Source organism: Gymnoscopelus braueri, assembly GCF_963280865.1.
Source record: "Gymnoscopelus braueri genome assembly, chromosome: 15".
NCBI lineage: Eukaryota > Metazoa > Chordata > Actinopteri > Myctophiformes > Myctophidae > Gymnoscopelus > Gymnoscopelus braueri.
This window is the reverse complement of record NC_137620.1, coordinates 48,782,264-48,800,732: the sequence shown is the minus strand read 5'-3', so window position 1 is coordinate 48,800,732 and position 18,469 is coordinate 48,782,264. Positions and strand designations below refer to the sequence as shown.

General features: G+C 42.7%; 2 protein-coding genes across 2 annotated transcripts in view; both read right to left on the bottom strand.

Annotated features, from left to right (window-relative positions):
* LOC308102372 (uncharacterized protein) overlaps positions 1-18,469 on the bottom strand; it is a 1,220,233-nt gene that overhangs the window by 291,088 nt on the left and 910,676 nt on the right. The gene's annotated exons all lie outside the window — the stretch shown is intronic.
* Positions 1-18,469, bottom strand: part of LOC308102183 (NACHT, LRR and PYD domains-containing protein 3-like) — a 73,875-nt gene that overhangs the window by 37,445 nt on the left and 17,961 nt on the right. Inside the window, 3 exon segments of the mRNA XM_080451785.1 lie at positions 8,393-8,639; positions 10,014-10,450; positions 10,805-10,895. Coding sequence (XP_080307911.1) covers positions 8,393-8,639; positions 10,014-10,347 — 581 coding nt within the window. The 5' untranslated portion in view covers positions 10,348-10,450; positions 10,805-10,895.

Below are 18,469 nucleotides of genomic sequence, written 5' to 3'. Positions count from 1 at the left end.
ACTTTCAAGTGAAGTTTATGGGGGGAAACTTTATGGGCTGCTGGAGCTACGTGGTGTGTCTCAGCGTGGCCAGTCTGCCTCCGACAACACACACACACAGGCACATGCTGACAAGCCGCACACACACACACACACACACACACACACACACACACACACACACACACACACACACACACACACACACACACACACACACACACACACACACACACACACACACACACACACACACACACACACACACACACACACACACACACACACACACACCAGCCGACTGTACATATTACTGTCACTGCACGAACGTGCAAACTGGCAGCATGAGACACACGGAAAATAGATATGATGTTAACATAATGTTTAAAAAGTTACCGCAGGTGCTGATCATCCTTTGGCTGAGAGATAAATCAGCAGCATATAGATTAATAAATGTGTAAAATACAGTAAAATCCCCAAATTATGAGTCTTAATATCCAGAAAGCAACAGAAATTAATTACTGGAAACATTCATTCAAATAAGAGAGAAGCTGCGACCTCACCTCTCTGATGGGCAAAAAAAAAGTTATCCTTTTGCGAAAAACATGCATGTTCTATTACTTTTTTAAACAATAATCCAAATGGGAAGTTTTCAGCAGCTAGAATCATGACAGTTTGACATTGTTTGAGCCGTTTTTGGTGCAACACAAGTCGCAAATTCCCTCGTTGTAGTTAATTGTTTTCACCTGCTGCGCTGCTGTGTGCGGTGCGCATATCCCCGCCAGGCCATGTTGTCTACCCAGGCCTGTGAAATTCATAGGCAGTCACAGTAGCCAATTGGAATGAAATCTGCTCAAACTAACTGTTATACTGATACAGAACAATATATAGGCTGTATAATGTCGCTGTCGGGTGGAAACCTTGTAACCTGACTACGTCAAATGGAAGAAGCTTGCGAAACACAAATGAGATTTCCGGAGGGAGGGGGGTTTACCAGGCTAGAAACCTTGTATGTCCAAGTGAAGTGAAAATAGACGATCTACAAGCTGGTGGGAGCTTGTAGATCTGCTATTTTTACTTTTATAGTGCAACACTCTTGTATGATTAAGTAGGGCATTTGATTTATGAAAAAACACAAAAAGTTGAAATATGGAGATACAAGTTTCTGCCCGACGATATACATGATTTAATCATTATGCATTTATCCATCAAAACATTATTTATGTTTATTTTTATTTATTTGCTTGCTTTTTGTTAAAATGTTGTTAACTTTAAAACAAATCCAAAATGTTCAAATTGATTTGGAAACTTAAAAATTACGGACAATATATCGGTCAAAACATTGGTAATCAGTGGTCTAGGATTCTCCAATAGGCTAATAGACCAATTATTTGTTTACTAACATTGAGACTGGACGCACAGGTGATTGTTTCACGCAATCAATTCCCAACCTGTTGTTTTGGGCATGCGCGTCAATCCCGGGGGGGACGGGGGGGTTTTGTCCCCCCCTAGCTTCAGATTGGACCCCCCCCCAAGTCAGATTGGACCCCCCCCCCCAAGTAATTTAGGATAATTCAAAAATACTTTTTAAATTTAAGTTAATAGAAACCGAACCCGCTTTTGAAATCATGACATGCACTAATAAACACTAATTTATCCCCCCCCCCCCCCCCCCGTGTAAATCCCAAAATGGTTTGGTCCAACGCACGGCATTCTTCCTCAATGCACGGTGAAAACACTCGCCCCAAAACACACTCGCCCCTATTTTTTTCGCCGTTCGAGGCCGCCGGATATACCCGGGGCGAGTGTGTTTTGGGACGATGCGTTTTTGTATTATTAACAGTGACACCGGCCACACAGCAACATCATGTGGTTTTTCACAGTTTGTTTACAAGTAGAATTTGGGGAAAGAGCTCAACAACATAACGAGACACGAGAGGATACAAGAGCTATCTGTGCTAGCTGCAAAGTGTGCAGATTTAAGCAAGTATTTTAAAACAGTGAAAGCTACCGAGGAAAAGAGTGATAGACCCCCGCCACGACTCAAACTAATGGGAGTTTATCATCAAATCCAAGGATTCGTAGTGTATAATTATAAACAAACAACCTCCTGGTGCTTCCAAGTTGGGGGGTAGTTTGACCAAAACCAAAGGTATTGAAGAGGAGGATATGGAGAATGTTACGGTCATCAGAGATCAAAGGATTTAGCAGCTGCCATTCTGATAATGTTAGGAGAATGGGCTGACCAAAACCGAAGTGAAGAGGAGGACACGGAGAATGTCGGTCATCAGTGATCAAAGCCAAGGATTTTTTTGGGATAATGTTAGGAGCAATGCAATGGACCTGGACCAGCCCAGGCAACAGTGACACTACGACCAGGTAGGGTCCAGTGTTTCCAAATGGACTGCAGTCTGCACAGAACCCTATCCATCAGATCCAAAGTACCATGTATTATGCAAGTACTGTACATACATAATGAAGTTGACCAAAGTTTCTCAGCTTCATTATATTTGTTATTAGTGTCTGTCTATCCTGAAACAAACCAACTTCAAGTGCGGCTGCCTGGTGATGAGTAAATTTACTAAGTTAATATAAAGCAAACTTCATGTTCTGAACAAAACTCACAAGCCTCTGTGCCAAACCTTCTATTCGTTATACTTTAGTTTACAGTAGCTATTGATAATCGTAGATGGTTGATGCTCAATTCCTCTGCTCTGCTCATTATTTGAAACAGCCAGTGGTGGGTAAAATACATTTTATATTACTCCTACTTGGCAGTTGGCTGTGCCTCGGCCTGTGTTTTGCCTTGAGGTGATCAGGGCTACTCATCCCCAAGTCATTTAGAATAATAAAAAATGAATGTTAAAATAGTATTTTTATATTAAATCAGTAAAATTAGGCAAAATAACATAACCCTAACCTAACCCTAAAACCGCCATATAACCAACATTTTTACATTAGTATAAACCCATTTTGTTTGAATATTTTATTAGGCAGAAATTGTTTTTTGTGATAATGAATTGGTAAAATCAGGCAAAAATATGAATTAAATAACATAACCCTAACCTAACTCCTAATCCTAACCCTAAAACCAAAATAAAGAAACCAAAAACTGGAAAAAAAAAGAACCCAATCCGCCCAGAACCGCGATAAAAACGAACCCAATCCGCCCAGAACCGCAAAAAAATTTGCGAAAAAAAGCGAGGGACCCCCCCCAGCCTCAAGACAGATTGACGCCCCTGGTTTTGGGGTGCTAGTGAGGCGCGTCCTAGTGAGACCTGATAGAATGGGTTTCATTGCGTGCATACTGGTTGCACGCATACTGGTTCTTATCAGTGTGACGTCGTCTGTTAAGGGGTCTATACTACTACTACTACTACTACTACTACTACTACTACTACTACTACTACTACTACTACTACTACTACTACTACTACTACTATTACTACTACTACTAATACATTCATTTATAAAATAAAAAAAAAGATTGGGACGGATTACATTCATTTGGGGTTACATTAGTAGTTTGGGTCGGTCCTGGGACGGTGGTGAAAAAAGTTAGTCTGGAGCCATGCCACACACACAGAGACAAAATATAGCATGCAGCTGGTAATAATATGACTCTAAGTCATTTATTCTTGTTTCACAATTTCTTTTCAAGATCTTTTTGAAAATAGCAGATCTTCAAGCTCACTGTGAGCTTGTAGATCGGCTATTTTCAAATAGCCAATGTACTGTTTAAAGTGCTCATGTACATTGCATTACATTACAGTCATTTAGTAGACACTTTTATCCAAAGTGACTTACAATAAGTACATTCAACATAGGTAGGGAACGAAACTACTAATCACCAGAAGTCTTAAGTGCATTCTCTTCTAAAACAAGCAACTAAGAGTATACCTAGCGCTAAGGTAAAAGTGCAATATATCAGCTACCTACTTTCTTAAACAGATGAGACAAATAACAAAATCAAATGAGCAAGAGCTAAAACAAATAAGTGTACAACTAGTTAACAACAAGTAGGCAGGGCGAATGCACTGCCTACTTGTCTCAGTCTTATCCTTAGTAAAACAAATAAAAGAACACAAGAACCGCTGGGGGCGAGCGGTCTGCAGAAAAATGGGGGTGAGCGTGTTTTGGTCGAGTGTTCCAGTTACCATTACACCATGCTAGCCTCCTCTGCCCCCCACCCCCAACCCCTCCTTTTACTGTAAATATACCTTTTGCCGCTACGTAGCTTTTTGTTGCGAACGCGGAAGGAGGCGCGGCGAAGCCGCGCTTCCGACCAAGTGGAGCTTACTATGTAACCCTGCTCGGGTTGTGAGTGTGTGTGTGTGTGTGTGTGTGTGTGTGTGTGTGTGTGTGTGTGTGTCTGTGTCTGCCGCGCTCTCATTGGCTCGCGCCCCCATGTGACTCGAAACTCCGTGCTGAAATGCTAGCAGCTGCACTGCCTGTATACAGCGTGTGTTCACGCTCTCATTGGCTCGCGCCCCCATGTGACTCGAAACTCCGTGCTGAAATGCCAGCAGCTGCACTGCCTGTATACAGCCGGTAGAGTGCGGCAGAGTGCACTACTACAGTGTGGTTGAAATATGGCAGCCACAGTCAATCTGCGTTCGCCTCCAGCGTTCGCGCGTCTTACTTGTGATAATTATTGTATTTGGTGGGAGTTCTGCATCCTGATTAAATATACCCCCACAAATCAGTCTGGCTACCCCCGTTACCTACACAATTTTGTTCTTGTCTATCTGAGCTCTCATGCTGCCTCTGTCCCTGACAGAGATGGCATTTCACAGCATCCCTGCTGTGAAATGTAAATTGATTGTCATACTAACTCTATATAAATCTACCACCACCACTACTATCTATCTCCACACACACACACACACACACACACACACACACACACACACACACACACACACACACACACACACACACACACACACACACACACACACACACACACACACACACACACCTTTTATAAATACTGTACTGTATAGATCTACCAATCCTATATTGCCCTATAGCACCAAACATCTGTCAGTATATTAATTAACTTATTCAAAGATAAAGTAACTTGATTATCCATTAGAATCTACAATTACATTAGAGCAAAGTCAGCCCCTCCGGTGGTGTCCCTGATGCCAGTTCATTGTTTCGGTATCCACATAACAACAACATATCACATGTCACTACAACACTAGTCACAACGTGCGCGCTTCATTTACGCATTGTTTCGTCTACTTTGCATTGCTCACTACACATTTGCCTCTTTGGAGCATAATCATTTTGCTCCATCACCATTTCGCCACATTAGCGACCACCCCGGAAGGGGAAACCCTTTAGCACACCGCCAAAAATGTCTCATAGTAGTTACACATTATGTCTTTGCAGTCACCGCGGTAATCTCCCTAGTCCCACCACAGTCACGCCTATATGTCCGTCATTTACGTGCCATGTACATCCCAAACAAACCATTATTACCCACGCTATCGTCACGAGCCCAAAAGCAGCGACCAAATAAGCCCCCTAAATGCCCGCCAGGTGCAGCGACAGCAACAGGCATCCGGGTCTATGAAAATAGGCTAACCTCTTGCTAATCCAACGTCGCTTCTAATAATCGCTTACAATACGCGGACGTGGCAACACTACTTGACGTCGCACTTCCCCCTGTTGCTTTTCAACAGACACATTCTTCACCAACGACCTTCAACACGAGACAGCGAGAGAGAGAAAGACACACACACGGACAAAAATTCACACTCTGCACTGGCAGGGGGGAGAGAGACACACGGAGCGAGAGACATAGAGAGACAGAGAGAGAGAGCGCGTGCTAGACAGAGACACAGACACAGAGAGACACACACGGACAGAGAGAGACAACGTCACGCTAGATGGGAGGCCCGCACAGCGGACCAACTTCCTAGTTTAATACAATATAAATGTGGCTTTTGGCACTCCGCCATACAGTAGTATGCAGTATACAGATAATGAACAAAGTGAAAAATAGAAAAAAAGTACTCCTCGGAGCATAGGTCTCCGCCAGGTCAGGTAAGTTATTGTGGGACAGCAATGTTTGGAATTTGCTAATCAGGATGGAATATGAAAAATCAGACGGATCCGTCTTGATCACTTGATTATAGAGATAATGTGTAGCGATTTGCGTGATGTTTGGCCAAAATGTGTGGGAATAATATTAAAGAAAATGTTTCGCAAAAATCGGCCTCCTGATGACTATGATAGGGCAATGTTAAAAGGGTGGCATTTGCTCCTCAATGTAGTGCAAATGTGCATGCAAAGTTTCACCACAATCGGACGCTGCATTCATAATTTGCGGCATTTTGTTCAAAACGAGCCACTCCTGCAAACTTTAGATGTCAATCTTAGCCAATCAGGATGGAATATGAAAAATCTGAAATCTTCGTTTAATGACTAGAGATACTGTGTACCGATTTGCGTGATGTTTGGACAAAATCTGTAGGACTACTGTAAAAAGGCAGAGGTTCTAAATTATTATCCAGGGAGTGTGTGTGCGCACAGTTTTGCACAGTTTTGCTATGATCAAGCCAATGGTGCCGGAGATTAGCTGTCCACAGACACAATAACACACACACACAGGGACGGACGGACGGAAGGACGGGGTGCAAAACATACTCTCTCGCCATTCCAATTGTGGAGGTCCAGATTGTAAATGTTTTTATCCCACGATTTTGTAACCCCTTTTTCACCCGGTGCCAATTTTCTAAGTGATCCTGGGCACTACACTCCCCCCACCAGCCTAGGGAGCCCAGAGCCGAGCTCATGCCTCCTTCAATGCATGAGAGCCAACTGACCTTCTTGTCACCTGACAGGGGGGAGTTTCCCCGGTAGGACGTAGTGCGTGGAAGGAACACGTTATTCCAACCAGTTCCCTTCCCCTCCATCAGAAGCCCCGGCTATCATGGGGGAGGCGGTATAGAGACCAGGATTACTACATGTTTTTGTGAGGGTATTAACCACCCTAGGGTAGAGGGTAGTATGGGTCCACCCGGAACCGAAGACCCGAGCCCCGAACCGAGAACCGAGCCGGTTCGGAGGCCAAAATATTGACATGTCGCTTGGGCACGGGTCGGATCAGTTCCAATTGCCACCGTCGCGGTCGGATCCATTTGAAATGGATGGACCCATGTGGACCCGTGAGGACCCGACAACCAGCTTTGTATTATTATTATTATATTCATCTCTTTAACCTTCGGTTTTAAAATGAGACCAATGCGTTGTAATTACGCTCCCAAATCCATATCGCCTGTTCTCTCATAGCTTAATGTTAACAGCCGATTGAAACACAGCCAATCTCACGCGCACAGCACTGCAGTCGCCCCAAAACATAGTCGCCCCGTAACCTCAGTAAACTATGCCTAAGCCTAACCTTAATCCTAAACGTAACCTCATTAAAACGGTGCCAAAATCGTATTCCTAAACTTAACCTCAGTATAACTATGCCTAAATCTAAACGTATTTCTAACCTTATAAATAATATAAATAAAGATAAACAAATACAAGAAAATGGGGCCGAGTGTGTTTTGGGGCGAATTTTCCGGGCGGTTACCCTGCGACCTGCGTAGTAACACCATCGAGGTTTTGTTGCAGGTGAAATGCAAACAAAAGCCACCGAGAAGATGCAAGTTGGAACAGCGTCTGTGTGGAGCATGTTTATGGACATAATCTGCGGGGACAGGCGGTATAAAGTCGGCGAAATGTTGTCTGTCTGTCTGCAACACAGAGCAGAATGCACGCGACGCAGCTTGTCTGTGATTACTCTGTTGGGGCGGGGGAGAGCAGGAGCTGACTGACACACATGGCTAATATGAATACCAAGGTGATTTTAGCTATAAATGAGCTCCGGGTCCAGTACGGGTCTAGAGACCCGGTCGGACCGCGTCTAATACATTTGAATTATCCTCGGTTCGTTTCGGAACGGGTCCAGTTTGCCTCGGTCCCGTTTCGGGCTGGGTCCACCTATCACAGGTCCGTTTCGGAACGGGTCCAGTAATTTTGAATATTTTCTCGGTTCCGTTCGGACCGGTCCAATTATCCACGGGTCCGTTTTGGTTCGGATCCCATTTTTTGGACCCGTGCTACCCTCTACCCTAAGGGACATGGGGAGAACATGCAAACTCCACACAGAAAGGCCCTTTCGCCTACCCCACCTATTTTTTTTGCCTCTTGAAGATCATCTCACTTAGAGCTCATGTTATGTTCGCACCACAACAATAAAAACATACAAGCAACTTCATCTCTTGGAAATGAAGAGGATACATGATAATGACTCATATTAACACTGAAAGCATCAAGGCCTGAAAAAGGTACCTTCTAATCTCTTCTACGAATGCAATGTTTGGACTGAATATAAATGAAAATTACTTACAGCTCATTGAGAAGTAACTTCTCATGTTCCTCAAGACCTTTGTAGAACATGTCTTTGGCATTGCTGGAGTTCAGGAGTGGATAAAGTTCCCTCATCTTCTCCTGAGTGGTGGACTTAGACCTCACATTTCTGTAGCCCTCATGGGTGATGACACCCTCAGCAAGGAGCAGATCTAGGATGGGATCCACCATCTTTACTCTCTGAATCAGGTGAGGCTGGTGTTGGTCGACAAACCGTTTCTCTGAAGCTAAGAGGAATGAAAATTGAGTTGTTGGTGAAACATAGTGTGTTTTTATGATCAGCTTGTAACATTGTATAATAATATGCTATGATGCTTCATAACAAGAAACATAACATGGTAGAAAGCATTTCATCATTGACTTTTGGTTGCTGCCTACCCTCATTACAAACAACTGATGTTGTCCAAACATTGTGGACAACAAACGTCCTAGACTCTCCTCCCTTCTCTAAAACACCCTAGAAAACGCTCGACACATCCTAGACTCTTCTCTCTTCTCTAAAACACCCTGGACAACGCTCCACACATCCTAGACTCTTCCCTAAAACACCCTGGACAAGGCTCCACATGTCCTAGACGCTTCTCCCTTCCCTAAAACACCCTGGACAACGCTCCACATGCTCCACACTTCCTAGACTCTTCCCCCTTTCCCAAAACACCCTGGACAACACTCCAACACGTCCCAGACTCTTCTCCCTTCCCTAAAACACCCATCAAACATGCATATAGACTTTCTGGGGAGGATTATAATCAATATTACAAAGTTATTTCCTGGTTTGCAAAAAAAAAGCACAGGAATGTTCAATACAAAGTCTTCTAAGAGGATTTTAAACCCAAGAAAGCCTATGGCTTGTTTCCATTGGGTCCTTTTTACTCAATTCATCAAAACATTTAATGACAGACAAATATACACTACTATGCAAAACATCATATAAACAGTTAAAAAAAAAGAAAAGAAAAATATGTACAGTAAACAGTTGGGGGGGGGGGGCTTTGACTTTTACAGGGACCAGTTTTGAATTGCAGCCACCTGTAGGTACTCTTTTAGGGCAGTTTTGAAGGAGAGTAGGGATTCACACTCCTTCACGACTGTTGGTAGGGTATTCCACATTGTTGTGGCATAGCAGGAGAACGAGTTGTTTGAGCCAAATCTAGGTTGAACATGATTAGTGGAGCTCCCTCTGGTGTTGTGATTGTGGACTTCATTGACGTTTGTGAAGTAGTTTGACAGGTACATGGGTGTCTTTGTGGTGGAGCGTATCTTGTAGACCAGGCCCATTGCATTGCTATGATTCATCTACCTGTGTACTGCTGAGTTCATTGGACCAGTCCAGTCTCTCCAGTCCGTGATTAAAGGACTCACTAGAGTAGGTTTTAAGGGATCTAGATACGACTGTTTTTTGACAGCCGACCTTAGGTTTATCTTTTTACGGGTACAAAAGATCATATAATGATCACTTAGTCCGCATACAATAACCCCACTCTTGGAAATGTTGGACCTGTCCGATGTTAGAATGAGATCTATGGTGGTTTCAGTAAAATCACACACCCTTGTGGGTTGGGTAATTAACTGATAGAGGCCGTGCAGATCACAAAACCTACCGAAGGATTTGAAGACAGGACCAGGGTTGAGCTCAATGTCTCCCGAAAGTAGTAGATACAGGAAGATCATACACCTTCGATCCATCCGACCATTTGGGGGTTTATTCTTACGATCCGGGTTTGAGGTCAACGTGGAGTATATCGCCGCAGCACCAAAACCAAGATGTTTCCGCTCCGTACCGGTGTGCAGGTAGAAATCGTTATGGGATTCCTGCTTTTCAAGTACATTTTTCTCCATCTCCATCTGGTGTAAATTCCGTGGTGAATTAAGGTAGGAATCCGTAATCCACAGGAGGACGAGAAGAAAATGTGGGAATAGCTTGCGACCACCCATGTTGACGCCGGATGTCTGTCAGTGGTCCTGGTCGGTGGACAAGGAACTTTGATTGTTGAATTTAAGTCAGTGTTTCTATTGGCTGGTCAGATGAAGAGGTGAGCTGGGGGGAGACAGAGACATTATCAAACTGAATGTCTCCACATAAACAACAACAGATACATGTCTACATGGATCAGTCATCATTAGATCATCATTGATCATGTCTACATGTCACTACATCATTAGATCATCATTGATCATGTCTACATGTCACTACATCATTAGATCATCATTGATCATGTCTACATGTCACTACATCATTAGATTATCATTGATCATGTCTACATGTCACTACATCATTAGATCATCATTGATCATGTCTACATGTCACTACATCATTAGATCATCATTGATCATGTCTACATGTCACTACATCATTAGAAGACAATGTGAGGGTTGTGCCCCGGTAGCTCACCTGGTAGAGAACGTACCACAGCTGGCCGTGGTTCAAATCCCACCCCAGGCTCCTTGCTGCAGGGAATCCTCTCTGTCTCTGCTCTTTGTCACTGTTAAAATAAAGCAGAAAATACCAAAAATATTATCTTTAAAAAGACAATATTATGAAAGAATATTACTGCTAGTAGTAGTTGAAGTCAAATCAATCAAATCATTAACGCAGCGTCCTATTGCCAAGAAACTTTGCAAAAACATCCCCACTAAGCCAAGACATTCCACTCAACATTTTCCAAAATGGCCTCATGGTGGCGCTATAACACGTTTTGGCCTATAGCTCTTTAACACTTGAATGACCGCAGTCAGACCATCCCCTACACAGTCTAACTTCAGATAAAAATTACGTTTTTCTTGCTATTCCATTGGCCACTGTCTCCCCTCTGAGCTCCAGACAAGCTGACACCTTCTCCCGCGCACAGCGGGAGAAGGTGGGGGGGTACCATTGTCTTTTCAAATATCTATTAACATTTTAATCCCACTCAGCTTACATGTTGGCTACAGTGACTATGTTTCATTTGGTTTAGACTACAGGCAGAAAAATAATAATATAGGCTAAGTGGGAACATGAATGTGTAACTTGGAATGGTAACTGCAGATCCTGGATGTAAAATATTTATGACAAAAACATATAAAACAGCGCGATCGCTTCAGCGGTACATGGATAGCCTATATGAATGATTATGGCCAAAAAATGATTCACTGGTAGCGTAAACAATATGTACTTAAAGCCGTACCTGGAAAGTAAAAAAAAAACGTCACTACCGTCACGATCCGCGGCGATACCGCGGATCGTTTCTCTTAGCCAGTGGAGCTTTAGTTACCATGAGCTCTGTCAAATCCTATAATGCCATAAAAACAGCGTGATATTCCTTTTTGTTACTAGCGGTAGTTCCGGGACAAACAGGAAACCGGTGCATTTCCGTTTCCGTTTTCCGGCCAGATGACGTCATTTGCACGGGAAAGACGCCCCCTGTCCACTTTCAATAGAAAATATGTTTATAAAAGGCTTTTGGGGGTGAAATTCATGGAATGGGTGTTGTGAAACATTTGCCACTCACAAAATATATACAATTTAACTAGTTTAAAAAGAAAAGTTACCTAGTATAACTTTAAGTTACACAGATTCACTTTTCAAGTTAAATGTATGCTGCTGTCTGAAGCCCTGTGCCCAGACGCGCATGAAGTCCATGACGCATCACCGTCACAGACAGACCTACTAAACAGGTCCAACAGCCACGTCCGCATACTTCACAGATGATTAGTGTTGCCAGATTGTGAGAGAAATAAGCAGCCATGTCTATGAAAACAAGCCCAAAACAAGCGACTAATAGGCCACATGACCTACAGTATATACATACATATATATATAGAGAGAGAAAATAGCCGATCTACAAGCTCACAACACGTCTTCATAGAAAGACTTCATAGAAAAACAAGCCCAAAGTCGCTTATAATAAGCAGACATGGCAACACTGCCTGTCGTGTGTGTGTGTGTGAGAGGGTACAGCCCCACATGAACGTATGCTAGCGTGCAACGGCAGGCTACGTGACGGAAGCCCATTGTTCCGGACCCGGCCCTACTTTGATATCTTCCGGAGCTTTGAGCAGCTGGTGGGCAGCGCCGTTTTACAGGAAGTGTAGTTCTTTGACTAGTTCTATTTGTACAAGACAAGTGAGAACTGAATAACACTACTCATCATAAAAACATTATGCATGTGCAATATAAAATATAAATATTATCCAGTGATATGAAAACATTAGCTAATGTTTTTATATCACTGGATAATATTTTATGTCAAGGTGCCTTGACAAAATTAAAACACCATTACATTATTATGAATAGTATTAACCACATGAACCCCAGCATGGGGGGAACATAAGCCAAAAATAGCCAATCTACAAGCTCACAACGCGTCGCAGCGCAACGCGTTGTGAGCTTGTAGATCTGCTAGTTTTGGCAGAGAGATTTGGTGTTGACAGAAAAAAGCGTCCAAGAAAAGTAGGTCCGTTTTTACTGAGAATAGAGGGTTTAATAGGCTACATAATAATAAAATAATAACTTTAAAGTTGTTTTTTTTATCATAAGGGAATAGCCTACCATAGTTAACAAGTAAGTTAATTCTGACAAGCAATAAAGAAAACACATTTAAACAAACTAAATTGAGACCAAAATAACTTTGGTCTCGTTGCCCACATCAACAAACAAACAAATACAGACATACGTGAATTACATCAATAATTATGAATGACAGATTCATATGGTAGAAGAGTGCAATTTATGACAATAAAGCACAGAGTTGTTTCGTTTTTGTAGCCCACGTTTGTGTGTGAAACTGTAGAATTAATAAAAATAAACTTCTCATTTATTTTGGATAGTAATTATTCTGCTATTCTTTATTATGCTCTTTATAATATAATATTATATCTTATCTTCATATAATTGGTCCTCTAATGCTCATTATAATATTATATTATATCTTCATATAACTGGTCCTCATAATGCTCATTATAATGTATTTTGGATAGTAATTTAATGTATTATTCTGCTATTCTTTATTATGCTCACATAAGCTATTTAGAAGGGATAAACTAAACAGTGCATTCAGGCCATTCTCATTCACCAAAAATAGATAAGGACGTTTACATTTATTGAAATAGAGTGCATGTGTTATACTGTTGTGTTTGTGCTGGAACGTCTGCCTTGCATTTCCCCTGTAAGGAAACTACAAGAGACAAACACGCCCAGTGGAGAGAACACAGGGCGATTGGTTGGTGCCTATCACTTCCGGGTGATCGTTTCTTGAGCGGAACCCGGATGTGTTTTCCCGGACGCGGATCGCGACCGTCTTGTCGGTTTTAAACTTAACATGGGAGTGGATGGGACTTCCGGTGTCCTTACGGACGCTAGACGGAGATGTGGGGCTGTACCCAGAGAGAGAGAGACATACTATCAAGATAATCCACTTCAAAACCTCAAAACCAGTCAGGCTGACCGCTTAGACCAGTGGCGTCAGTTCAGCAAAAGCCAAGGTATGGCGTTTAGGGGCAATTTCTTTTGTGGTTATTTGCGTCGGGTGTCATGTTAACCATATATTAAAATCTGCTGGTTTGCTCTTATTAACAAAACAAAAATAAACTCCCAATTAATTCATGGATTTATTATTAAAAGTACTTTTTTTCCTTTTCCCTGGAGCCAGGGTATGGCAGCTGCAATACTCTGCCATACCCAATAATACTAATACTCTGCCATACCCAATAGTACTAATACTCTGCCATGCCCAATAATACTAATACTCTGCCATGCCCAATAATACTAATACTCTGCCATACCCAATAATACTAATACTCTGCCATACCCAATAATACTAATACTCTGCCATACCCAATAATACTAATACTCTGCCATACCCAATTGACGCCTCTCTCACACACACACACACACACACACACACACACACACACACACACACACACACACACACACACACACACACACACACACACACACACACACACACACACACACACACACACACACACACACACACACACACACACACACACACACACACACACACACACACACACAGCGTCATCTAACGTGACATGCTTAGTAGGTGGGTACATGGCTGTCTGTCTAACCAGAGCACCTGATTGGATGCCTGATCGGTCAGTCTGTCAGCTCAGCACACACACACTTTGTAGACCTGGTTGCTTATTTCTCTCACAAAAGCTGGCAACACTGATTAGCATGTGGGTCGGGATCCCCAGGGGGGTCCCCAAATGCTTTTTGGGGGGTCCCCAGATGACAGTAAAGTGACAGTTTAAGGACTTTTAAGACCTTTACAAAAAAAGAAGGAAAAGAAAAAAGACCATTACTGCATCACAAGTAATCAACAAACTATACTATTTAAAACAAATAGCTGATCTACAAGCTTGTAGATCAGCTATTTTCACAATATGTTTTTGTGGGACAGAGTAAAAAAAAATGTTATGCCTCTACTCCTACAATTCCAAGAGCCTGTCAGGGTGGGGGGTCCCCAGTTCAAATATGATCATGTTGGGGGGTCACGGCCTGAAAAGGTTGAGACCCACTGGTCTTAATCAGCCTGTGCTGTATAACTGATTAGCTGTAGCAGGAATGTAGCCTACACAGTATATGATGTAGTATTTATGCCAGCATAAACCCCAATGCAGGGCTAACAGTACAGTAGCCAATGTCTAATATTATATATCTACCTCCTAACAATGACAGACAAGCAGAAAGTGCATCATTACATTTTTAAAAACATCTACATATTTCCCCATTGGGAAATCAGAATGTGTTACTTTTAGAATGATTATCATACAATTATTTGTATAATGAACATGCTTTAGGGCTTTAGGGATCAAATTCATTAATTGTCCTTATTATGGGATGGATACTTGACGAATGTCCTGGGCCAGTGGTTACAATGGAGGGGCCACGGAGGGCCAGTGGTTACAATGGAGGGGCCACGGAGGGCCAGTGGTTACAATGGAGGGGCCACGGAGGACCAGTGGTTACAATGGAGGGGCCACGGAGGAACAGTGGTTACAATGGAGGGGCCACGGAGGAACAGTGGTTACAATGGAGGGACCACGGAGGGCCAGTGGTTACAATGGAGGGGCCACGGAGGGCCAGTGGTTACAATGGAGGGGCCACGGAGGGCCAGTGGTTACAATGGAGGGGCCACTGAGGGCCAGTGGTTACAATGGAGGGGCCACGGAGGGCCAGTGGCAAATTTCCCTTAATGTCTACCCCTGGGATGCCTGATCTGTCAGTCAACAACTTGACAGCTAGCTCCGCCTCAGTTAGCATCATCAATGTGTGTGTGTGTGTGTGTGTGTGTGTGTGTGTGTGTGTGTGTGTGTGTGTGTGTGTGTGTGTGTGACAAACATTCACATCATATTTGCTGACTGACAACTCTTTCAGTGTCTAGCTCATGGGTCTTCAACAGGGGGTCCGGGACCCCTAGGGGGTCCTCAGAGGTACTACAGGGGGTCCGCCAAATCAGGAACACACACACACACACACACACACACACACACACACACACACACACACACACACACACACACACACACACACACACACACACACACACACACACACACACACACACACAATAGAAAAGCCGGTCGGTCTCTGACATCCATCAGCGCAGTGAGTGAAGTGAACCCACTCTATGTGCAGACTACAGACTAACTATGCAGCACCGTGATTACAGATAGCCTCTCCGGTTAAAAATGCAAGAGAAGCAACACTTAGCTTTATTAAAATCCCTGTCAGAGTGTCCACTGGTCAGTTATTGTGTCACTGTAGTGGGCCTACGCTGAGTGATAATGATCCTCAGCTGTTTGTTCTTCTGGCCGAGTCTCTGACACAATAATATTGATTGAGATCATTTTGTAATTAAAGAAAGCTTCTGCGCTATATTAACTACAGTACACACGTATGAACAACTGCTTGTGTTTAAAACAAAGTCTTTTTCACTGTTGATGCAGATTTCTTTCTCTCTCTCTGCTGCTGTTCACTCCTGGCTAGAGCCTAATTTATACTTCGCAGCACGACAGTGTCCCGTGCCTAAAATAGCAGACGTACAAGCTCACAACGCGTCGTGGATGCGACTCATTATGAGCTTGTAGGTCTGCTATGTTTTTAAAACATTATGGCTAAAAATGGCATAATCCTGGATTATATTCATATAATATAATAATACAGGCGAGGGTCTTCAACGTTTTCAGGTCAAGGACCCCTTAGCTGAGAGAGAGATCAAGCAGGGACCCCCACCTCATAACATAGGCTATATTGTATAAAACTGTGCTGCAGATATGTTTAGGTTACTAGGTTACTAACCTTACTAATCTTTTTATTATTATTATTTTTTTCAGTGTTAAAACGTATAAAATAATTGCTGTCTGTGGTTGTATATGGGCTGTGGCAATACTTTTGACAAATAATAGCTCACAGCAACGTATTGAAAAAAAAACTATAATAGTTCATTTTTGGAACCATGAACTTTAGTTCAAAATGTTCAATTGTGAATTTGATACATTTTGAAATGTGTGAACTGAACTTTGAACTAGTTCATGTAGAAAGTGAACTTTCCCAACACTGCACACACACACACACACACACACACACACACACACAGTAAGTATCTCATGCCTGATCTGTCAGTCAACACATAGACTCCTCCCTCCCCCTCAGTTAGCTGTGTTCTGATGCTGCTCACCGGTAACAGCAGATCTACAAGCTCACATCATGTTGCAGAGTGACACGTTGTGAGCTTGTAGATCGTCTATTTTCACACACGCCAACACACCTCAACAAGTCACATGTGTTGTCTGTCAGACAGACAAACGTCACGTGAACACATGCCTGAGTCAGTAAGGGAGCGGAGTGGAAATGGGCCAATATATCTCACACACACACACACACACACACACACACACACACACACACACACACACACACACACACACACACACACACACACACACACACACACACACACACACACACACACACACACACACACACACACACACACACACACACACACACACACACACACACACAGTATTAGCCTACAACCTCACGATAGATATGTATCACGATAAAGAGGCCACGATACGATATATCGCGATATACGTTGACCCCCTTCACCCCCCCATGTGGAAAAAAAAGAAAAAAAGTATATATATATATTATTTTAATAATAATTAAAATGAATAATAACTAAAAAATAATTAAATAATTAAACTTTCTGTTTACTTGGTTGATAGCATATTTCTGTAGAAGCAGAATCAAGAATATTTTGGCAAAATTATTGCGACTGTGACCACAAGTTAGAAACTCAAAGTGGTTAAAACGTTGACGCACAGCTGTTGACTGTTAACAATGCGATCCAGTGTGAGTTTGGATGTCTTAAATGCACAGGTTTCTCAGCTGTTTTTAACTCTTTATAAGACACACTTACCGCATCGAAGTAGCTTATGTTGAAAATATATCCACTGTGTGATTCATCAAAGAGGCCTACTCTTATCTAAAATCACAAAGGATTTCCATCAACACTCTGAAATCATTCACGGATTAATGATCATCTACGTTAGTTGGTGAAGTGGAATGACAACAGCAAAACTTAAGACGTAAAATGTAAATGAAACGCAGTGTTTATATGACTAGATATTACTCCACTGGTCTAAACAGCCTCTGAGTAGACGTGTATAATAACAAGGGGTCTGGGAAGAGAGTGCGAGGGGGGCTTTGGTAACGCTTTGGTATCCGCCCAGGATAAACAGGGACACGTTTGTCAAAACTGTGTCACCCACATAATTCATGCCGTATCGATATAGCAGCCTCTCTATCCATGCACATATCGTCGGGAGTATTTATGGATTTATTTGCCAGATCGATTAATTGAACCCACCCCTAACACACACACACACAGACAGTGCGCACGCACTTAAGTACAGCGCACAGCCACACACACAGCCCAGACACACACAGCGAGCGCACACACACCTCAAACAGACAGACCTCACATGAACGCATGCCTAAGTCAGTATGGGAGCAGAGTTGGGACAATATGACACACACACA